This window comes from Atheta coriaria, unplaced genomic scaffold (genome assembly GCF_025399875.1).
Source record: "Atheta coriaria isolate IRGN ID8LTWV9N9 unplaced genomic scaffold, Caltech_Dcor_3.1 hic_scaffold_4_pilon, whole genome shotgun sequence".
NCBI classification, from domain to species: Eukaryota; Metazoa; Arthropoda; class Insecta; order Coleoptera; family Staphylinidae; genus Dalotia; species Dalotia coriaria.
Window position 1 is genome coordinate 2,723,234 of NW_027045446.1, and position 23,405 is coordinate 2,746,638.

General features: G+C 35.2%; 5 protein-coding genes across 5 annotated transcripts; 3 read left to right on the forward strand and 2 right to left on the reverse strand.

The window, feature by feature from the left end:
* The first annotated feature begins 684 nt into the window (after nt 1-684).
* On the forward strand, nt 685-8,124 carry LOC135790803 (solute carrier family 22 member 1-like). The gene is made up of 13 exons (XM_065301080.1): nt 685-947; nt 1,227-1,479; nt 1,540-1,801; nt 2,089-2,203; nt 2,265-2,937; nt 2,994-3,154; nt 5,728-5,919; nt 6,045-6,288; nt 6,452-6,558; nt 6,617-6,771; nt 6,923-7,037; nt 7,100-7,772; nt 7,828-8,124. Exons 1-13 carry the CDS (start codon nt 772-774, stop codon nt 7,990-7,992), a joined length of 3,291 nt encoding a protein of 1,096 aa, XP_065157152.1. The 5' UTR covers nt 685-771; the 3' UTR covers nt 7,993-8,124.
* On the reverse strand, nt 8,111-16,928 carry LOC135790264 (uncharacterized). The gene is made up of 2 exons (XM_065300392.1): nt 16,544-16,928; nt 8,111-11,001 (listed from the first exon to the last, which is right to left on the reverse strand). Exons 1-2 carry the CDS (start codon nt 16,637-16,639, stop codon nt 8,260-8,262), a joined length of 2,838 nt encoding a protein of 945 aa, XP_065156464.1. The 5' UTR covers nt 16,640-16,928; the 3' UTR covers nt 8,111-8,259.
* Nucleotides 16,929-18,761: 1,833 nt separating this feature from the next.
* Nucleotides 18,762-19,564, forward strand: LOC135790623 (chromobox protein homolog 3-like). The gene is made up of 3 exons (XM_065300898.1): nt 18,762-18,918; nt 18,970-19,093; nt 19,153-19,564. The coding sequence occupies exons 1-3, from the start codon at nt 18,819-18,821 to the stop codon at nt 19,514-19,516; spliced, it is 588 nt and encodes a 195-aa protein (XP_065156970.1). The 5' UTR covers nt 18,762-18,818; the 3' UTR covers nt 19,517-19,564.
* Nucleotides 19,361-21,349, reverse strand: LOC135790622 (uncharacterized). The gene is made up of 4 exons (XM_065300897.1): nt 21,180-21,349; nt 20,915-21,122; nt 20,567-20,852; nt 19,361-20,503 (listed from the first exon to the last, which is right to left on the reverse strand). The coding sequence occupies exons 1-4, from the start codon at nt 21,294-21,296 to the stop codon at nt 19,558-19,560; spliced, it is 1,557 nt and encodes a 518-aa protein (XP_065156969.1). The 5' UTR covers nt 21,297-21,349; the 3' UTR covers nt 19,361-19,557.
* Nucleotides 21,350-22,253: 904 nt separating this feature from the next.
* Nucleotides 22,254-23,294, forward strand: LOC135790981 (uncharacterized). The gene has a single exon (XM_065301284.1). The coding sequence runs from the start codon at nt 22,453-22,455 to the stop codon at nt 23,161-23,163; it is 711 nt and encodes a 236-aa protein (XP_065157356.1). The 5' UTR covers nt 22,254-22,452; the 3' UTR covers nt 23,164-23,294.
* Nucleotides 23,295-23,405: the final 111 nt, after the last annotated feature.

Here is a 23,405-nt window from a genome sequence, read left to right on the forward strand (position 1 = left end):
TGACAGATTTTCAAAATTTGAATTAAAAACACACCATTTTAAGGCTATTTTAAGACACTTCTAAATGTTTAGAAGATTGAAAAGCTATGTATAATGTAAAGAATTTCTTAAACTACAATATAAAGAAGAAAAACTTGTGGAAAGTTAATTAATTTACCAGATACAGAGTGTTTTCTACAACCAGTTCTATTTTTTTAAGAAATAGTAATTTTTTCTGTTTTTAATATGTTTTGTGGTTGTTTAAGGTGGTGAAAAATGTACATTTCTCAAAGAAAGTAAAACACTATAATTTGACAAAAATATTTATAGTTAACTCCTTAATAACTCTCATGTAAATTGAATACACGAGCCACTTATAGCAAAATACTTCCTTAAAAACTATTATCGTTTAGTTCTACATTTCGTTGAAAGGAATTTGTACAAATATTTCATGGTCATGAACATATTTTTACTGATATGCTCTATTTATGCCAAAGCACAATAACTGCTACAAAATATTTATTTGTTTGCAAAGTAATGAAACACTTAAAATGAATTTAATTAAATGTTATGATACTTGCATGATATACGAGTACTATGTTGCGAATTATACCTTGAGAACAATTGCCGGCCCAAATTGATCCAGCGTCAATTGAAAAATGCATAATGTCCGTTACAAGATCTCATTCTCATTTCATTCGTGTTAGTACAACGCCGACAGTGATGATATAAACACTTTTTGACTGCTCAGCAAGCCAGCATCATTCAAATCATAATAATAATAATAAAATCATGGCTGGAACAGTCACGAAATGTACCAAAGACAATACCCTTGACCATGTCCTTACACAAGTGGGTGATTTTGGCCGTTATCAAATATTTATCTTTACTCTGTTATCATTCGCGGGGATATTACATGCCCTAATGCATTTTGCTTTTGTGTTCACATCAAAAAACCCTGGATATCGGTGAGTTTTCTTATATTTACAAATTAAAATATTAATTTTAAAATATTTATTTATAAAAAATTACGTGATTATTGGATTTACAATTTTATATGTTGAATTTATTTTAAAACAGTTTTATGAAGATGCCCTCTGGGCGAAACATGTTAACTCAACATATAAAATTGTAAATCCAATAATCACGTAAATTTTTATAAATAAATATTTCAAAATATACAATGGATTACGTATTCACAAATGAAAGCAATAAAATATTAATATAATGATTTAATATGGCGTCAGATGTCAAATACCAGAGTGTGATAACTCAACATCAACAACAGATCTAAATGAGTTTCATCCATCGTGGTTGATCAATGCAATACCTTTCACAAATGGCAAACCAGAAAAATGTCAGAGATTTCAATCCAACCGTCATAATATACCTTCAAATGAATATGAACATTGCGACGATGATCATTTCAACAGAGATGTCCTGAATGCTTGTGATGATGGATATGTGTACGACACTGATAAGATATCAATTGTGAATGATGCAAGTATTATTCTATGGAGAAATAAATCTTTTTATGTTTATGTTTATTTATTGTTACAGTTTAATATTCACTGTGATGAAAATATGTGGATGTTAACAATGGTTGGCACTATTAACACAATAGGACAATTTGTGGGTTTGCCTTTGGCCGGAATTGTTTCTGATAAATTCGGAAGGAGAGCCACTTTAGTTTGGGGAATAATACTTGGAGCAATCGCTGGAATAATTCGTGCATTCACTACGAATTATATTATGTTTGTGGTTTTTGAGTTTTTAGATGCTGCATTGAGCGCTGGAACATTTGCCTGCGTTTTTATTCTTGGTAAAACACTTTTCATCTAATCATAAATCAATTTTTCTACTTCCACATTTAAAGCGCTAGTTTTCCACGGTTTTGAGACATAAAAAGTTGTACTTTAATCATGGACGGCCAAAGTCGTGAGTAAAGTACTTTATTCACGGGCTTTAGTCACGCATTTTCCTAAATTTCGAAAATTTAAAATACAAAAGTTTAAATACAAAAATATAAACGTGGAAATAGAGTGGAAGTCGAAAACTTGATACTTAATATATTATAATCAATATATATTTTTTAAATATTTTATTCAGGAGTGGAATTAGTGGGACCATCAAAACGTGTCCTTGCCTGTACGGTCATAGCAAGTTGTTGTGCTGTTGGTGAAGTTGTCATAGCTTTATTAGCATGGTGGATCACATCATGGCGGTGAACTATTTCACACTCAATTGTAAATTTTATTTTATCTTACTCGTATTACTGATTTTAGTAATTTAATCTTGGTATCCTACATACCTGTGCTTCTTCTGATAACGTACTTATGGCTCATCCCTGAATCTGTCCGTTGGTTATTAAGTCAAGGACGTTCTGAAGAAGCCAAAGATGTTTTACGTCGAGTAGCACTTCACAACCGAACAACAATCAGTGAAGACGCCTTGCACAAACTAACAATCTCCGAAGAAAACGCCCCGCGTGATTCTCTGTACAAAATATTCAAATCTGCAACGCTTCTAGGACGTTTCATCAACTGCTGCTTCTGTTGGATCACATGCGCGTTTGTCTTCTATGGTCTCACATTAAATTCGGTGTCCTTGGCGGCTGGCAACAGTTACGTAGACTTTATTTTGACTTCCTTAGTGGAAATTCCTGCTTATATTGCTACATACATGGTTGTGGACAAATATGGCCGACGAATGACTCAATGCTATTCATTTTTGATAACTGGCATCTCGTCGTTGATTTTTATTTTTGCTGATGAGGAGAATTATCATCTACAACTGTTTGTGTATTTATTTGGAAAATTTGGAGCCACTGCAGCATTTACGATCATATATATTATTGCTAGTGAAGTTTTTCCTACACCTATGAGGCATTCGATGATTGGAGCATGTTCTATGATCGGGAGGATTGGATCTGTTATGTCGCCACAGATGCCCATATTAGTAAGAAGTTATTTTTGAAATAATACGCAAAATTTTATGTTTACGAAATGTTTTAGGGCCAGATTTGGCAACCGCTGCCATTGTTACTTTTTGGATGCATGTCTACAGTAGCCGGAGGTTTATCTTTATTTTTTCCTGAGACGTTGAATACGAAACTTCCAGATACAATCGAAGAAGCGGAAAATATTGGGAAGCATAAAGATAAAAATGAACTTTTGTAAAGTTTTATGTATAAATAATTAATTTTAAAATAAATTCAATTACATGTTATCAATTAGGAATTAAATCAAAGTATCAAATTTAAGCTATGGAATTTTTAAATTATCATTAAATTATCATAAAATCCATTTGATTATAATCTAGGGAATGTATGTAAAAGGAAAAAAAAACACTTGAATACCGACAATTATTAATGACGTATCATCGTAATCTCAAGTATTTAACGTAATTAACAAATATTTGATTCCCAAAATTTGATTTTTACTAAATTGTTTATTGTGGCAGACGAATTTTGTAGACTGAAAAATTAGCTCTCAAGTTTCCATTCGCCGCGTCACGCCAGATTACCAGCGACAAAAGACACGATTTAAATGCCAACCAACAGCCGCGCCGCTCCTGATTAAATAACTAGCGACAATTGACATGTCCAGAGCACGTACTGGACCCACGAGCGAGAGTCATGACGACACATAATAACGAACGTAAATAAATAATTATACGCCGAGTTGTGCTTGCGCCTGATTGTGATTTCACAGACGTGTGCGCTCCTAAGGTATCATTATTATTATCCCGGCGTGCTTCACGGTCATGAACGACAGATTCTTACATTACATATTCCGAAAAACACGACATTTATTAACTTAAATGTCTAAAAACGAATTTTTTAAAAGAATTTAGTTTTGCACTTATGACATGATTTATGTTGATAATAAATTATTGCTCGGTATTGCACTTTGAGTACCTGCATGGGTTTGCATAATGTATTTACAAAAAGTTTCGAAATAAAAGAAAAACAATTTTTTTATTATATTTATTATTTATGGTTATAGTTAAGGTGTGAAATAAATTTTTAAAATTGAATTTGCTTTAAAATTTTTGCAAATAATGCAAAAAATGTAATACTCGCAATTATAATGAGATTTATAGATAAATAATACATAAAAAAGATAATAATTGGTATGATCTAACTTGAACTTGATTTAAAAACAATTAACGATAACAAAATTCGTTGTTCTTGTCCAGAATCAACGCTGATGCGTTTATAATTTTATAATTGCACTATTTGTCTCGTACGTCGACGCAAATCCATTTATTTGTTTTTAATTTTATTTTATTTATATTAAACAAAAACATTTCCAGTTGTTTTTTCCTTATCCATCAACATTCCGCAACTCTTTTAACACATTCCAACAAAAATTAGAATATCTATCGCAAATGGAATACTATTGGCGTTTAAAAATTAGCGTGATAACGCGGAATGCCGTGATGACATGATACGAAGCATGGAATGATGTGAACGAGATTGTTGTCGTCGTACTATTGTCATTTTATTGAAGCGCAAACAGCTAATATGTAATTTGCACCAAACCAGCTGGAAATAATTCGCTTAGCATGTTCGAATCTTCGTCTTAATTGCGATCGGTATTTTTATTATACACCGGAAAATGACATTGAAGAAAATAAATATAGTTATTTATAGTCATCACATTTTTCATAATATAACAATTATTCGCATTTTGTGTTTTAATATTTATTGTGAAACAATAAACCTTACGATTTTGCACCGCGCGCGTTGTTCACTGATAAGCAGCGTGTTACAACGCGCCATGACAACTGACATGGATAAATCCAACCGCAGGATAAACGTAACAAGGTAACCGTCGGTGAAATACACGCAAAACGCAGAAAAAAAATCTTCACTGCAAACGTCGAAATGTGAAATGTTATTTGTTGTGTCTGGTAAGTTGTGTGCGCTAATCAAAGTCGTTCGCATCTTCACATCGGAACATGACAATTTGTCAATTTGTTTATTACGCATGAGCAGCAATCATATCCAGTTCTCTTTACAAGTCCTCCTCGGGTACGACACGCGCATGAAGATTAAAGATTAACGCTGTCATTAACATGTGTCGGTCGTTGTGTTCGTTGTCAGCGCGCGTTCGAGGGTCATTCGAAAAAATGCGCACACTAATTTTAATTTGGCGACTTATGGTCAAGCGTTGACTTAATATTCATGTCCAGCTCATGTTCACTTTACCCTTCAATGATGTCAAGGAAAATTACTACGAAATGCAAATCATGAGAGGATGTATGGAAATATACGTTAGTTTTGGCGTTTTTTTGCATTGTGCATGCGAAAGATAAGAAAAACTGCGATAAAACAAACAAAAAAACGCAAAAAATTTTAAACATAGTTTTACTTATTTTATTTCTTTTATAAAAGTAATATTTAATATTTATTTATCTAATCAAGGTAAAACTCAAGTTTTTATGTCAGTATATTTTATAAATCAATTGTAAAGAGGTCAGTACCCAAACAAATTGCGTCTATAATAAAAACATTCTCAGATATTAAAAATTATTTTTTGTTTTGTAATTTTTCTCCCTGCATCTTAAATAAATAAATAGTTGATAGTAAATACTACTGATGGCTGGTAGCAGGTGCGGCGCTGGTATAATACGCCGCGAAAGATAACAATCGCGTTAGTGAAGCGGCGGCAACGGCGACGTTCAGACCTCCTGCTGGACTGGGTCCTGTGACATGAAAAAAACCATAAATCGGCATTAATCGTATTTAAAAAAAATAATGGCCGGTGCAGTGTCCAAAACAAGCAAAGATAACACGCTGGATTATGTCCTCGCACAATTGGGCGACTTTGGTCGCTATCAGGTGCTCATCTTCGTCCTGTTTGCCTTCGCAGTCATTACGCATTCGATGATGCACATCGCTTTTGTTTTCACTTCGAAAAATCCAGGCTATCGGTAAGTTTTTACAACATGTAAACGTGTAATATAAACTCAGACAGTGGATAAACATATAAAATTTATAAATATGTAAATGCAATTAATTTTTTATTATAATTTTTATTTATTATTATAATTACTAGATGTAATATTCCACAATGTGAAAATTCGACAACTGAATCATTGAATGAATTTAATCCGGAATGGTTAACAAATGCAGTGCCTTACACGAATGAAAAACCAGCGGTTTGTCTGCGATTCCAGCCTGTAAACGAAAGTGTGAATCAAGAAGGACATTGTGAGTCTGGTGACTTCAATAGAGATGTCCTGTATGCTTGTGAGGATGGATACGTGTATGACACTGACAAGATTTCCATTGTGAACGATGTAAGTTCAGATTACGCTTGGGATTAGGTCAATGTAACAAACTATAAGTGATTTACAGATATCAATGTCAAATATTTGCAAAGAACCTTCATAAAATGTTATCTTGAACTATTTTTTAATACTTAAACTCATCTGATTGATTAAAAAATTGATTTGTTTTCAGTTTGATATTCATTGTGATGAAAACACGTGGAAATTGACGATTGTAGGCACTATTAATAATATTGGACAATTTGTGGGATTACCATTAGCTGGACTTGTCTCTGATAGGTAAAAATCATTTTTTTAATTGTTTTAATTGATTTTTATCTTAAATTTTAATTTTTAGATTCGGACGTAGAGCGACTTTAGTCTGGGGAATGGTTTTAGGAGGTCTATCGGGCATTATCCGATCATTCTCAACAAATTACATCATGTTTGTAATTTTCGAATTTTTCGATGCTGCATTCAGCGCCGGCACGTACGCATGCGGATTCATTTTAGGTAAATCAATGTAATTAAACCATGAACTCACAGTAACTGCTTACATCTGGTTCGTTAACAAAATTATCGCATAAAAAACAACTCAAAATTCCTTCCGTGAAATTATCGTCGGTAATCACTGTCAATTTATTTTGTTTTGTTTTTCTTTCAGGTGTTGAGCTCGTAGGTCCATCTAAACGTGTCTTGAGTGGAACAATTATTTCAAGTTGTTATGCTGTTGGAGAAGTGGCCATAGCTTTATTAGCGTGGTGGATCACATCATGGAGGTATGATAAACACAAAATAATTAAATTTTTAAGTTAAAAAAATTAAAAAATCAATTTTCCAGGACATTAATATTGGCATCATACATTCCTGCGTTGTTCCTGATAACGTATTTATGGCTTACCCCGGAATCTGTGCGTTGGTTACTGAGTCAAGGACGTTATGATGAAGCCAAAGCAGTTCTACGTCGTGTGGCATCCGTAAACAAAACAACAATAAGCGAAGACGCCTTGGATAAGCTTACCCTGGCTGAGGAAACCGCCCAGCGTGATCCACTCTCAAAACTATTCAAATCTCCATCGCTGCTGTTGCGTTTCATCAATTGTTGCTTCTGTTGGATCACATGCGCGTTCCTATTCTACGGACTCACCTTAAATTCGGTGTCCTTGGCAGCTGGCAACAGTTACATCGACTTTATATTGACTTCCTTAGTGGAAATTCCTGCCTATATTGCCACATGCGTGATTGTTGACAGATTGGGCCGACGATTGACCCAATGCTATTCATTTTTAATCACAGGCATCTCATCGTTGATATTCATCTTTGCTGATGACAAAAATTATTATCTACAACTGTTTGTGTATTTATTTGGTAAATTCGGAGCTACTGCAGCGTTCACGATCATATATATCATCACCAGTGAAGTTTTCCCAACACCAATGAGACATTCCATGATGGGAGTTTGTTCTATGATAGGAAGGATTGGTTCTATGGTATCACCACAAATGCCTTTATTGGTAAGCATAAATTTTTCATAAAACTCCCAAAAATTGAAATATTTAAACCTTTCAGGGCCAAATTTGGAAGCCATTACCACTGTTATTGTTCGGTGTGTTGTCTACAATAGCCGGATTCCTGTCACTTTTGTTCCCTGAAACTTTGAATACAAAACTGCCTGATACCATATACGAAGCAGAAAATATTGGCAAACAAAAGAAGGACCCCGAGCAACAATGACAGATTCCTGTAATAATTCATAAACCTAGGTAATAATGGCCAAGTTACTGTGATTTTAAAATAATATTACCTATAAGGAAGATAACACGTAAGCTAGACACCGAAAATAAACTATATCTATGCATAAATAAATATTTATTTAAATTGTTATAACATCTTGTACATACAAACATACATAAATACGATATACACATTTATTATTGTAATAATGGTTAATATGGCAATAATCTATTCAAACCAAATGTTAAACTCGTACTCATACTTTTATTACACGTACGGTTCAGACCAGTACTTAATCGTACTTCCATGTTTTGTATTAGATCTATACTTTACGTCCCTGGGCTTTAAAATGCTTTTGTGATTACTGAGCATGCGCGCAGGTGTCAGGATACTTTTCGAACTCAGTCCTGTACACTCCAGGAAATGTTCGTAAGTTGGTTCACCCATTTTCCTCCGATTGATTCCATGATTCTCATTTTCGTTGTTTTCCTTCTCTGACTTTCTTTCATTCTCGTTCTCGATGCATTGATTCAGAATTTCTATAGTTTGCGTATTCAACTTTGGAAAGTCCATACTGGAAGGACTTGAGTTATGATCAGAATGATTTGACTCCAGTGAATGTTTCATGTTCTCCTCCTCGTGGTTTAACTCATCGTATTCGTCCATATCGCACTCGTCCAGCTTAAACTCCTCGAAATTTTGACTCAGATCAAACTCAAAACTCGGGACCATCTCGGGACTCTTGTCCTGCGCGTGCATTTCGTGCCTTTCTAAATTTTGCAGATTCTCAAAACTAGAAAACAACTTCTTATTCAGTTTACCACGTGGTGGGGACTTAGTAGGAGACATTTCAGCAAGGAGTTGTTGATTGTTAAACGTGGTGATTAAACTAGACACAGAGGAACCAATCAAAATGGGTCTTCTGGAATCCACCTTCGGACTTATTTTGTGTTTAAAAATTTGGGAATTGATTTTGATGTAATTGTCATGGCTGATCATACGCTCATCCTTTTTGGGAGATTGTAAAGGATTCACATCCTCTTCAGGTATCAGTATTTCTGAGACCTGTGGAAGTTTCGGAATCTCCGGTTCGTGTTTCTGAGGTGTTGGTGTCACTTCCACTTTCTCAATCTTTTCAAACTTTGGAGGTTTAGATTTCGTCGGAGATGTTTTCGCCATCTGGATTGTAACCTTTTCTACAGCTTTAGACGCAACAATAAGATCATCTTTATCTAAATCATAATGTGATTGTACGGGAGGTGTTAGAATTTTCGGAGAATGCAGTATTACACTATCCGGATCATGTGGGACATGGGTCACATTAATCTCTGCAACCACATTCAATTTCTTCGCTGTTGGAGCTACTTGCCCCATTTGGGGCAGGTTCAGTTCAGATATAGAACAATAATCCGGTTCGGAATCAATACTTGGTGCCGAAAGTTTCGTGGGACTCTGAATTTTGTATTTGGACAGTAAATTGGCAGGTTTCGGAGGAAGTGCTGGTGGTGTCCTCATGATTTTACTCTTCCGAATGATACCATCATCAACCAGACTCTTCACGCTGTTCGTACCGTTTAGACTAGACGTATCCATATCAACATAATAGTGACTTTCATCCTGGGGTGATTTTAGAATCAAAGATTTCTCGCTGCTTTTGCTCAGGATCTGCTCGTAATCGTTACTGTAGATACTCTGTGGAGTTTCGTAGAAGTTGGTCTTCTGAATAGGCGTCTCATAATAATCAGCCATTTTATGACTGATGTTTACGGCGTTCAATTGTTGACAAGTGTTGGCATCCTTATAAGGCGAAGGCGGAGGTTGGACAAGGTTTTCTTTGAGGTCCTCTTCATCACTAAACTTGACACGTTTCTGTGACTTACGTTCTAAAGTCGGCGTTTTCGGTGGAGAATTGATATTATCCTGGATATTCTGTAGGAGAATCTGATTCATACACTCAAGGAAATTTGGGTTACCACGGCGGATGTCATCATCTTCAGGATCACTCGCAGATGCATACCAGTTATTGGTTTCATTGCTTTCATCTTCAAACACGTTTATGGTCTCATTGATTTTACTCTGTTGTTGAACGTTTTTATCCTCTTCAGCCTCTTCGGATTCAATTTCTTTCACCTCCTCATCATCATTCACTAGAGTACGTTCATTGGGATCCTCTTCAGGAGAGTCTCTGTCATTGATCAGTTGATCGTGTTTGTCTAAATTATCTTCGGTCAAGGTCATGTTCGTCTGGAAGATAGACTCGATGCGATTGGATACTTCAGAAATCTGAGAATGGACTGATGATTCCACTGGACCTTGGGTATCAATGTGTTCGTAATCATTACTGGTGTTATCCGAAGAAGGACTTATCTGTTCATTCCTCATTTTAAGCACTTCGTAATAATCTCCGATGGATTTTCTATGTCCCACACGTTTTCCTCGCCTGGGACCATCTTTAGATTTGTTTTTCTGAAACTTCTGCTCTTTGATTCCAGTAGGATCTTTGTCCTCGAGTGATTTGGGTGAAGATCCATCCTTGGAATCATTGGAAATCGTAGCATAGGTCTCAGAACTGCTATCTAGACTTTCTACGTTTGATATGTTAGAATCCTGATAGTCTGTTACTACGTATTCGGAACTACTGCCCAACGACTCCAACTTTTGCCCATAATACGTGCAATGTTTACAATAAGTACTGGAAACATTATTGGACAAATTATGAATGTGTTCCCTTTGTTTAGTAATGATTTTATCTTTCTCAGCAAGTTGATGACTGATATACTTCTGTTCTTGCTTCAAACGTGCTTCGAAGATTAACAGCGCCCTAAGCACCTTCGCAAGTTGATCCTCCCTCAAAAGTTTCTCGGATTGATACTGGGCCTCTTTCTCCTGCAATCTCCGAGTGTATTCTGCGACCAATTGTCTACATCGACGCGTTTGCAAACTCAGCGCACGCTGGACAATCTCCAGCTCGCTGCGCACGGACGAAATCTCCGACTCGGACGAGGAGACCTAAAAATCAGAAACAAAAATTTATAGTTATGCTAATTACGTGCGGCGAGAATGTAACGAATCGAAAGTATTCACCGATCCCAGCCGGGAAGCGGCGAATAAGAGCGCTGACCGCATTCCGACCGAAGGCAGAAGCAACTCAACGAGTGTAAAAAGAAAATAAGTTTGGTGAATTGTGGCCCGAAATCGTTTTCACTCGCGTTTATTTTTTGTCTTGTGATATTATATACATCGATGTGATAAATGTGTCACCATTTTTTACAGACAAGCATTACTTAATTCCAATTATTGACTGACAATAAACTCATTAAAAACAAGTTTATGCGCGATGCGGAGATAAAACTCGTAGTGTGGTTCGTGTTTGTTCCAAGCTTGATTAACGGCATTTTAAGACGCTTTGACGTTTGAAGAGTGGTCTATCTGGTCTAGTGGCAAGAAAGTAAAACGTGAGCGTAAGCGAGAAGCAGGAAAGTAAGCAACAGGAAGAGGTGAAACTATGTGCGCATCAAGCGAGCTGAATAGAATCGAGATATGCAAGGAATGCCGTCCTGTATTAATCAGCTGCATTGTTTCCTCTTGATTTTATTCTAGCAGGAAAGATTTTAGGGAAAGAATTAAATTCGACGCGATTTTGCATGATTTGGAGATGATATGATCGTGCCAAATGCCGAATAATGATCGCCGGCCGAAAACCCACAGACCTACTTTGACTTCTTCGGTTGCGATCCACGAGAAAAAGAAATCATGCTTGACTGACCGAAATGCTCCGCCAAACAACGCCGGCAAAGGTTAACGCAAAACATTGTAATTTTATTTGTAACACGATGGCAAATCAAGCGTGTCAAGTTCAGTGCTCATCTTTTATTTAACATTTGCTTTTGTGAGTAAAACTGTTCGTGTCAAGGATTAAGAAGCAAAAAAAAAATATTTTGAATTTATTTTTGCGATTTAGTTCAAATTTTTATTTAAAAAACAAACTTGAACCAAATAAAGTTTAACGTGTCATTTTCTTGTCTTGTATTTGGCCTTTAAATTGAGACCTTATATAACTTGAAACACCTTTTGGAGTTACTTGTTGTGTGTAACCCAAATTTGAAATTCTCAATTGTGTAGACATATGACAATGATTCCATTTCGTATCATAGCGTAAAGTTCAATTCTATTCAAATATAAGAACTAAACAAACACTAATAAAGTTTAAGCCAAACATTTGAATCATTTTCAAAGCATGATATTTCTCTCTTCGTCGCATTCTGGTCGAAGGAACATTAGCACACGTTAAGTCATAGCGGTCATAGATATTCGTGTAATACGGCTTAAGACTTAAGTATTAAGTAGACTTAGGTGAGGCTGAGCGAGAAAGAAAAGCGCAATCGCAATAAATAATGCTGCGCGCCAACACACGTTTTCGTGAGCGGTTTATGTCTCTCGGCGCGCCGAGACAAGAAGTAAAAATTACGAATAATATTTATGTCAGTGGACCACCATTCGTCTAACTGCAACGCGCTCTTTGTTTCTGGCAAACAAAACCAAACTATGACCGACGCCAGCATATACTCATACAGTACAAGGATGTATTACTTATTTCCTGCTTTATAGTTGATGATATTTATTACAGTCGCGCTTCGAACGCGCCTTTTGATGATAACAGTGTTATCGGCGACATTCCCAGTAACTTATGTACTGAAACAATGTAAATTTATGCAAATTATGGACGAAGTGGTTGGAGTTATGACGACCATAATGCTGGTAGGCTTACGGCGCAAGAAATTCTGATAACAGGTGATAAGCACGCGAAGTGTACAAGTTGAAAGCAACGACCGATATGGAAACCATTTTTTCGCTCACCTGGACAAATTTCAAAGTGTATGTAACTTAAAATTCAGCGATTTTAAATATTTTTTCGCTTATCTTATCGAAATTTTTTCGTAGAATAAGAATCTTCAATACGTTCCTCTCTATCGCTTTTAGTTTACGAAATATTCGCAATTGAAATCATACTTTTTCGCACGTATAGTCACGTTTTTAGACCTTTTACCCAACGAAATTTTATTATTATTATTTCTTATCTGATGGAGAATTTTCCAATCATTTTTATTCAACAAAAAAAATGTACTTTTTAGGATTTTTAGTCAAGTTTTTGAACATTTTACCCCACGATTATAATTATTTTTAGTTTATATCTTATAGAGAATTTTCCAATCTTTCATATTCTTCAATCCGTTCCCCTCTATCTCTTTTAGTTTACGAGATATTCGCAATTGAAAAAACGAGGAAAATAAAAACTTGAACTTTTTAGCACTTTTAGTCACGTTTTTGAACCTTTAACCCCACAAAATATAACTATTTTAAATTCTCATCAAATAGAGGATTTTTCAACCATTTATAATCTTCAATCCGTTGGCCGCTATCGCTTTTAATTTAGAAGATATTCGCTACCGAAATTTCGATCGCATAAACTACCAACAATACTATACTTTAAGTACACAAACATGTATTATACTTTAAATAACACCAAATATCGGTTTTTCCGCCTCACTTTGCACGTTGTCGTAATAAATAAACTAGACATTGAATAACAATACCATCGAAATCATTGTAACATCTTTGTAATAGCGTTAAATTTGATTTTAATGGCACTCTGTCAACACGTCAATGATCAACGAGGCTCAACGGTTTCGAAACGGTTCATTCCACGTTCAATTGTAAATGACCGCCGTAGAAAAAGCGTCAAACACAAAACGCGTCTTTACAGCGTCTAGTCTAACAACGTGCTAATTGAAATCAGACGGCGGTAATAAAGTTAGAACATGTTTCAAGGCAAAGCGCAAATGAATCGCAAGGTTAATAAACTTGTGATTCAATCATTAATCTAATTTAGCACGCCTTCAGCGAAAAATTCAATCGGGTGAATAGTAAATTCAAATCAAATCGTTACACGTTGATATGACGATTTGGGATAGAAGATACCTGTGAGTAAAGTTTGGGATGAAAAAAAATTTTTTTTCTTTTACCTGTCGGTAAGATCTAACAAAAAGAAGAATTTCTTTGGTTCAGGTGTAATTATGCTCAAAAATATCCTCTTTACGCCTACTTATTGTAAACCTTTTTAGAAAACCGTAAAATTTACGAATGAGAACAAAATCAAAGCGAATTCGGTCGTTTTGTGACAATTTTATAGAAATTCCATGCATAAACCAGCTATGCAAATATGTAAATTGACGGAATGTGCTTCCTAGAGTTCGCAGATGATTTGTGAAGTAGTTCACCTACGCGAATTGGCTAATGACGATCAAATTAGCAACAAAAACAACAAATCTGAAGGCGTAAGACGAGTAAATTACTTCGAAAACCAGTTTTATCATCTGTGAAAAGAAAATATAAAACCTTACATCACATAAATTGATTAACGGTTAATTTTAAAATTTATTCAAGTTTCCACGGTTGAAAAATACAGAGATTTTGTTTGAACAGCTGTCATACGAGCTAAAATCTGTGAGTAAACAAATAAACTAGATCACTAGTAACAAGATACAATTTCAGCGGATATATACTTACAAACAAAGTTAATTCAACAAAATAACTGTCATATTTCCTTTAAAAACGCTAAAATATGCGTCGAAATTAAATTAAATGGATATTTCTTAAATTAGACCACTTTAGCAGGTATACATTTAAAATAAACAAACATGAATCACTTTGGGAATTGTTTAATGTTCAATGCGAGCGATTAAAATTCACGCAACGTGTTCCTAAACGTTTTATATCATTGATCATTGTTCGCGTGCTTTATGTAACGCGCATACTAATAGCACACTTCAACTGTGAGAAATCGAATGAAACTTAAACGGCTATTATTCACATGCGAGAATTAAGAATATGTGTTTTAGTAGGTAGCATTTATGCTATTATATTTATATTTTTATTATATATATATTATTTATTATTTATTATATATATTATTTATATATTTATAATATTTATTTACTGCGTTTTTATTTGAAAACTAATTTTTTGTAACTTTCTTCTTTCACTTCGGTATTTTCACACTTTGGGCGCAATCATCATCATCAACACTCTCATTACTCATCTTTCATGCCTCGCACTCCCGTCCTTGATGTCATTAAAGTTTGTTTAAACAAAGTGTACGAACCAAGCGCGAATAATCGGCAACGCTTTCTTCTAACGAGCGCACTAACAAAACGCGAGTACTCGTATACCTACTCGAAGAAAGTAATGAAAATGATGCTTAACTCGCTTGAAATTCGGAAAAAACGCGAAAGTTCAGCGTGATTATGCAGGCAAAACGTGATTTTGTTTTCACTTTCAACTCATTACCCTTTTATTTTAATCAGATAGAAAAATATAACAAATATAACAACACACAACATTATAGATTGGGTAATTTTCGATTTCATCAATCGGCATTGAGCGCCTTCGAACAATAAATGACTCATTTCTTTCAATGCTTTGAAATGATTTACATACGAGTACAAGTACGAGCAAAACACGTTTGAAGTTTGAAGTTTGAAGTATTACCTTCGAAACTTTCAATTATCTAAAAATAGTACACTAGATTCTTTTTATAAATAGGCTGGAGATGTTTTTGAATAATTGCTCATCTGTTGAAGAAATCTCGCAATCGGTGCACTTAAAAACGCATAAACTTTATCTTGAGTTGCAAGCAAGCCTGGGTGCACACTGCATACCAAGATAATTACTGTGGTATTATGACAAAACACTACAGAAAGCGCACGACAGGCAACGTTAAAAGTATGAATTAAGTCACAGGAGGAAAGAAATTAATTGATAAAATCTTCTTCACTTTAATAACGCATAAATTCCTTTCAGTTCTAAAGCAATGAATTTATTTTCTTGCTTTTTGCGGTTTTTGCGCAGTTTTTTGTTCTAAATTCGCAAAAAAAAAAACAAAATAAATGACAGAGCAATGTTGTTTTATGATTACAAGATTGATAACAGTACTCATCGTGGAAAATTTCACACATTCCGTCCGCCAGGAGATAAGATAACTTTGATTCTACAAATTAATCATAATGTAGTGTGGTAAACTGAAGGTTTTATTGATTTTTTGTCTGATGTTGTTATTTAACGGTCGTTTTTTTCTCACTTTATGCTTGAATTACCATCGACATTATTATACCGGATGGTTTGAAACGTTAGAGCCCTTTGTCGACGGTTTCTTGGCCGTTTATATGTGTACTTTGAGGGCTGCACCCGACCCCTCATGTTTCACCACGCACAAAGAAACGCCCCACACAATAGCAAAAAGAAAAACCCAAAATATTTTAAAGAGTGGCAATTTTATTATAATGGAGGTAGAAATTGTATAGAATAGAGAAGAATGTTTCGTCAAAGATAAATTTTATTTACTTTTAAGCAAAACGTCAATAATCTTATCAATAAACGACAATATTTGATTTCAACGTGCATAACATGTTATCAAATATCCATGGTGTCAAGTTATTCCACTAACCTTATAAAATAATATCTAAAATTCTAAGAATTTGATTGTTTTACTTACTTTATCAGTCAAAAAGTCCGGATCCGTGTACAAAGTCAGCGTCGACTTTCTTCCTTCGCTCGAGAGGCTGCTGGTGCTTAAGGTATTGTACTTCATGGTCGGGCCGGTGACCAATGGACAACAACCTTTCTTCGCGTGCTCCCAGACCGTGTTTACTCCAAAAATCACACGAAAATCACACTGAATTTACACGCGGTTCAAAAATCCAAGCGTAGTCGCGTTTTCCAAGCATTTGAAACGATTTGCTGTGGATAAGTTACGATAAAAGTTGATTAAGCAACTTCCACAACCGAGTCAAGTCGCAACTGCGCGTACACTGAGCGTTTGAGTAAACTGAGCGGCTGGTCGAAGCTCTGACGCCGCGCGCCGGAGTGGTTGGAAGTTGGAATCAGTTGGAAGTGAGTTGGAATTCCACACCACACACGACTCGAACGGTTTCTCATGGCGCTCTCTTCTTCGCGTCGAAGCTGAGGAACAGGCGGTTTGGCGAAGAGGGGACACCGGTGACCCTTTATCGCGCGCGAAAGAAGTTCGGCGTGTTATTATGTTATTACACGAAATATTCAAATAGGAAAGAAATGCGAAACATTTCATTACTTCCTATAATACTAATAAATTTGTATTATTGCAAGTCAAGGTTGAATAAAGTTGTATATTAGCAGTATTTCCGTTATTTCCAAAAAATTATTTATTGTGGACTACTTTACGACTACAAAATTGATAGGTATTTATTTTTTGCATATTAACTACGTTAACAATGCGAATAATTTCAATTTAAAAAATATGTGTATTGTCATGCGTTTTGCAGCATTTTAAAAACTATTTCCACGAGCAAGGAAAACACGTGATACATTAGGCGATAATTAAAAGAAGAGTTAAAAATACGTATGACTGATGTTTATGTTCAAAGCTGAGTTTTTAGTCTGGAACGTATTGAAATAATTAATTCATGACGTGGTGAAGATCGCTCATCAATCGATAAATCTATTTTTAACTTGCGGTTTGTTGTTGTAAGAAAACTTTAAGATTGTTTAATGTTACGACATTCAATACCTTTGATTCGTCACTCATACAAACTTGATTACATTCTTATTTCGTCATTTCACACCTCATCGAATGATTCTTGTTGTTGTCATTAATGAATGCTGACTTATTGCGTCATTATTCAAATGTTTAATATCATTTTTCATTTGCTAACTGTACAATTACAATATATGTACATCTTTTAATTTTGATTTTTATTTTAATGAAATTTAACGAGGCAAGTTGAGAATACTAATTTGTTTTTATTTGTTTATTTGCATTTTTGTTTGAGCTGTTTTGTTGTCGGGCCCGCATGCAATTTGCGCACATTGCTCGCCACGAACGCGTGCCGTGCCCACACATTGCACACATGTCCTTTTTGGCCAATCGCGCTGACAAACGTTCGAGTTTTTGTTGTTTTGCGGGTGCGTTTCGCTCGCTTTTTGTTCACTTTCAAAGCGGGCGGAATGCGAAGCACGTGCCTGCACGGCTCGTATTTAACAACAAAACACAACGAAATTGAAAAGTACGAAAACAGCTGTCGGTTCATCGAAAACTTTACATGATTTCTGTTCATTTTAATATTTCATTACGAAGCAATTAGAATTTTGTTTAATTTGCAAAAGAATAAATTACATAATTTTAATTTACTTAGATGTAAAAATAGAACACAAAAACACGAAAATTCATTAGTTGCAAGCGTGAATAATTGAAAATTGTTAAAAATTGCACGAAAGGAAACTATTCGCATTATTCGTGTTGAAATTGATTGCACGAACAAACAATTGTTATGCGATTAAAAATTCAAATATGTGTTAGAAATAACTTATTACCACATCAAAGCACGATTTAAAAACGAATTGTTTCGTGATGTGTCGATGTTATTTTTACAAAATAACGTGATGAAAACAGGAAACGAAAGGCGTAAATAGAGTATTGTTTTACGGAACAAATTTTAACACAAATTCAAATACTTTTGGTTTGCATTCTCAAATTATTAATATTTTAAAGTATTAAAAAATATACATAACCTCAACAATAGGCTAATGTAGTAATAAATATATGTAAAACCATTTTATTCAAGCAAAAATACAACTTATTTGACTGTTGCAGTGAAAGTATAACGTGCATAGCATGGGGAATGTTCATATCTTATTGTATGCACATTCAATAACAAAACAAGATAACACAAATCAATTTTGGTTCAAAACCACCAACTAGCGTAACCTAGTGTTCATTATATGAAATATTTATGAAAACAAGCCTTCACACATGTTCCAAGGTTACTCTTTCATTAAGTTCACGTACATATAACAAAACGGCGTCCGAAACGTACAATAAAATGGCTCGTGGTAAAACTTAATATATTACCTAAAAAACACATATTAATGTTAAAATTTCAGACCGGCCTACAACACGGAAACAAGGAGACGACACCGATGAAGAATATTCAGTGGAAAAGATTCTCGACAAGCGTTTTCACAATGGCAAAGTGGAATACTTGCTGAAATGGAAAGGATACTCGAAGTATGCTTAAAATGATACAGTTTGTATGTAACTAGTTCAAGTCTTGTTTCACATTCTAGTGAAGACAACACATGGGAACCTGAAGGTAATCTAGACTGTCCAGAATTAATCCAAGCCTTTGAGGATTCAGTAAAACAACCACAAGTTGAATTGACAACTGGAGCAACCACAACCAGTGAGAAAGAAAAGCCTGTTTTAGAGGATAACCGACCAAGAGGATTTAAAAGAGGCTTGGAAGTTGATAGAATTATTGGGGCTACAGATGCATGCGGTGAACTTATGTTTTTATTAATGTTCAAAGACTGCCAGGAAGCTGATTTGATTCCAGCTACACTAGCAAATCAAAAGTGTCCTGAAGCAGTTATTAAGTATTATGAAAGGAAAAAGATCTGGCAGCCACAGGCTCTTAAACGTACAGAATAATATTAACTTAGAATAAGATAAAAGTATGAATAAAGTCTTTTTTAATTATTTTGAGCCATTTGTTTGAGTTCCCTTCGCAGAATCTTCCCTGCTGTACTTTTAGGTATTGAGGAGACAAATACTACTCCTCCATGTAAACGTTTCGCCATTGAAACATGTTTTGCCACCCATTCCTGAACAGATTCCGGTGTTAATCCGCTCCCTTCTGATTTCACAACAAAAGCACGCGCTAATTCACCAGCGCGTTCGTCTGGTATTCCAACAACAGCCGCATCTTTGATTTCTTCATGCGTCATTAAGACATCCTCTATTTCCGCGGGTGGCACTTGAAAACCTTTGTATTTGATCAATTCCTTGAGTCTATCCACAATAAAAATAAATCCTTTATCATCATAATAAGCAATATCTCCAGTTCGAAGAAAACCATCTCCATCAAACGCTTCTTTGGTAGCTTGTTCATTATGAAGATAACCAGTCATGAGACAAGGTGATTTCATACATAATTCACCTGTTTGTCCAGGACCTAAAGACTGTCCTGTGCATAAATCCCTAACAATTGCTTCTACATTAACAAGCAATGCTCCTGCACTTCCTGGTGGGCAGCCATCACGTGGACTTAAACTAATCGCACAGGCTTCAGTCATTCCATAGGCTTGTCGAATTGGTACGCCGAGTTTACGCTCCAGGGCGACTTGTCCTTCGGGACCTAGAGGAGCTGCTCCACAAATCACATCTTTAATGCTTGATGAATCAAACTCAACTTGTGCCTTTGCCAAAAACAACGCTAATGGTGGTACTATGAACAACTTTGTCACTTTGTGTTGTTCTATTGCTTTTATATACGCATCCGGTTTGAATTTACGCATTACTATCACTTTTGCTTGGTAAAGTATGCTCGCCATGACAGATAATAATCCCAGAATGTGATAGAATGGTAACACTGCAATGAGTGTTTCTTTTTCATCGATACCGAAACCAATTTGTGCACTAAAACATTGAAAACAATATTAAAACATGTTTTTATACTCTATCATCAAGAAGACAACTTACTTAACATGATACAAACAGTTTTTAATTGCTTCCTGTGACAGGGACACTCCTTTAGGTAAACCAGTGGTCCCAGATGAACACAAAACCAAAGCGATGTTTTTCAGGGGATCTGATGATACAATCTTTAGTTTCTCGTCGTTATCTACTTCACCCTGGAAGTCTTCAAAAGTTATCAACGTGGGGACATGTTTTAGCTGACTGCTGGCTTCGGACACGCGTGAAACCTTATCACATTCGACGATGACGAACCTTGGACGGGATATTTCGAACGCATGCTTTATTTCTCCTACAAAACAATTTAAAATTAATATTATTAAAATATTAATCGCAATTGAATAAAATTCTTACTTGTGACATAGTCAGGATTTAGTGGATTGATGGTGGCTCCTAAATAAAAGCATCCAATGGCGGTCCAGATGTATTCAACGCGATTTTCAGACACAATTCCAATCATATCTCCTTGCCTTACTCCTAAAGCATGAAGACGTAATGCAGCTCGAATACTATTCAAGTAAACATCTGCAGCTGAATATTCTTGCTTTGTAGCATCGTCAAACTGTAATTTCAGATAAAAATATTAAAATTATCTAAAAATTCAAATTTTGAAACTTACTATTAACGTGTTTTTGTTGTCTTTGAGTTTCTTCAATGTGTTGAAGAAGATTTCCCCAATTCCTTCACCAGCGTTTCCGATTTCGGCAATACCGCCATTTAAGATGAAATTTTCCATCGTCTTGAGTGAAGACTCTCGCGGTTGTGATGAATGATCACTATTGGGACAATGTCGGTCTTATACATTTTACTTAAGGTAGCAAAGGTCATTTAAGCAGCGATAAGAACATTAATGGTCAACTCATTCTAGTCATCAACGGGTAGATCGTGCGGGTTGAACTTTGAGGCATAATATTTACTACTTTATTAGCAAAAAGTGTATGGCTACACTTTTATGTGATGTGGGTCGCACATGTGTAAAAGGCAGACACAAATAATAAATAGATTTGTAATCGTATCAATATATAAATAAATAAATGCTGTTTCATGCAACCATTATCTTGTCTGGAAGCAGAAAATGTTTTGTCTTAGTTGAAAACTTTGAGTTTATTTATGAAATTGACAAGAAAGTTGAATGAAAGGTTTATAATCTTTGTTTTTGTGTGAGATTGCGGTAAATTGTTCATGAAAACATAAATTTTCAAACCTTTTTGCAGTTTTTGGAGCAAAATTTGATGATATTATCAATATTGATCTAGTACGAGTGTGGACAATTAAGAAAATTAGTTTAGATATGATTATATTATGCGTAATTTGCAATTTACGATGACTCACAGCATGCCTTAGCGTAAAGTAAACAAATTAAACCAATTTTTGTTTATGTTTAAACGTAATTCTGTTTGTTCTTATTATGATTCTCTCCTAGATGGCGCAGCAATGCACTTATTGGCAATACATTTATCAGTCGACACCTTATCATTTGATATGGAATCTTCATAGGTAAAGAGTAAGACATTGATTTTTATTTGAAATAAGATAAATTCCAATATTTTAAAGCAAACTTATTAAATTTTACTTAAAAGTCCTTGTAAACATACGTCCTTGATTGCAAAACAAAAGGATTTCTAATATTTATTGATATTTTTTATCAATATTGTAAGTAATAATAACTTTAAACATTAAACAACCAATTTTATCCATAGTTAAACATTCAATATTTTGTTTTTCATTTGAATTTGTATATTTGCTCTCCAATTCATACGTCAAACGACATACACACTCATAAGCAGATGTTTTGGCGTGTATCGATCGTACGTCAAGACTATATATGCCCAACTCGGTCAAAGAAAAAGGTGTTTGTTTATCCTGCACCAAAACAGTAGATTTCACAGAAAATGCACGCAACGAGCGCCAACCAAGTCACCAGCCGCCACTGTGGCGAATCTTCCACGACCTGTCGTCCCAAGACACTCTCTTCGTCCAAAGCTGACCTGGATCAAGAACGGCCCTTCAAGAAAGCGCGTTATATCTGGCAACTCAAAGGCAAATACCACCTCAAATCCAGCGCCAGCCAACAACAATCAACACCATTGCATTCAGCCTGCAGCAATCATTCATCAGACACAGACTCCGATCTGGAAAACATTCCATACTCCAACAATCAACCAACAACTCGCATAGACAAAACTGTACCAATCACTCTGGTAATGCCCAACAATCACACACAGGATGAATACCTGGAGCAATGGCAAGCCAGTCAGATGGCAAAGGGATATATAGACAACACCATCAACTCATTGCTTGAAATGTGGAAAATTGCACCATTTGACAGTGATGTAATGGAAGACCTCGAAAATGATGAACAAGTTGAAGATGAAGGTATTCTAATGGCAATTCAATCACATGGTCTGCAGACAAGTGCACCAGCATTACAATCTCATTCAAAACCAACTGATGCCACCACAAGCCACAAGACTGCTGCATTTCGAACAGCTAATAATACTCCAGTCGCAATTGAGTCTGTTGACAATGACGATCAGTTCCTTAGTGCTGCTGTATCAGCAGCCATCAAGAAGAAAGGTTTGACTAGTTATAGTTTTGGATAATCACAGGTTCAAGAGTATTGGTTAACATGTAATTCCTGATTTCTTTATTTAAGTTGCCATATCAATGTAAATGTAAACACTTAGATGATAAGGTTTTCATTTATGTAAGAAATATATTTATTTTTACCAGATGTACTAACTTGCAATGCATTTCTGTTACAGATTTTATTATTATTTCTACAATATTATCATTTTACATCTTGTACATGAACATATGATATACAGAATGAATGTACAAGTTT

Coding starts and splice junctions, on each gene's coding strand:
- LOC135790803 (XM_065301080.1), top strand. CDS start 772: ATGGCTGGAACAGTCACGAAATGTACCAAAGACAATACCCTTGACCAT. Junction 948..1,226: donor TCAAAAAACCCTGGATATCG/GTGAGTTTTCTT, acceptor ATATGGCGTCAG/ATGTCAAATACCAGAGTGTG. Junction 2,204..2,264: donor TGGTGGATCACATCATGGCG/GTGAACTATTTC, acceptor TACTGATTTTAG/TAATTTAATCTTGGTATCCT.
- LOC135790264 (XM_065300392.1), bottom strand. CDS start 16,639: ATGAAGTACAATACCTTAAGCACCAGCAGCCTCTCGAGCGAAGGAAGA. Junction 11,002..16,543: donor CGGACTTTTTGACTGATAAA/GTAAGTAAAACA, acceptor TCTGATTTTTAG/GTCTCCTCGTCCGAGTCGGA.
- LOC135790623 (XM_065300898.1), top strand. CDS start 18,819: ATGAAAACAAGCCTTCACACATGTTCCAAGGTTACTCTTTCATTAAGT. Junction 18,919..18,969: donor GTACAATAAAATGGCTCGTG/GTAAAACTTAAT, acceptor TTAAAATTTCAG/ACCGGCCTACAACACGGAAA. Junction 19,094..19,152: donor AAATGGAAAGGATACTCGAA/GTATGCTTAAAA, acceptor TTCACATTCTAG/TGAAGACAACACATGGGAAC.
- LOC135790622 (XM_065300897.1), bottom strand. CDS start 21,296: ATGGAAAATTTCATCTTAAATGGCGGTATTGCCGAAATCGGAAACGCT. Junction 21,123..21,179: donor ACAACAAAAACACGTTAATA/GTAAGTTTCAAA, acceptor CTGAAATTACAG/TTTGACGATGCTACAAAGCA. Junction 20,853..20,914: donor AAATCCTGACTATGTCACAA/GTAAGAATTTTA, acceptor ATTGTTTTGTAG/GAGAAATAAAGCATGCGTTC.
- LOC135790981 (XM_065301284.1), top strand. CDS start 22,453: ATGCACGCAACGAGCGCCAACCAAGTCACCAGCCGCCACTGTGGCGAA.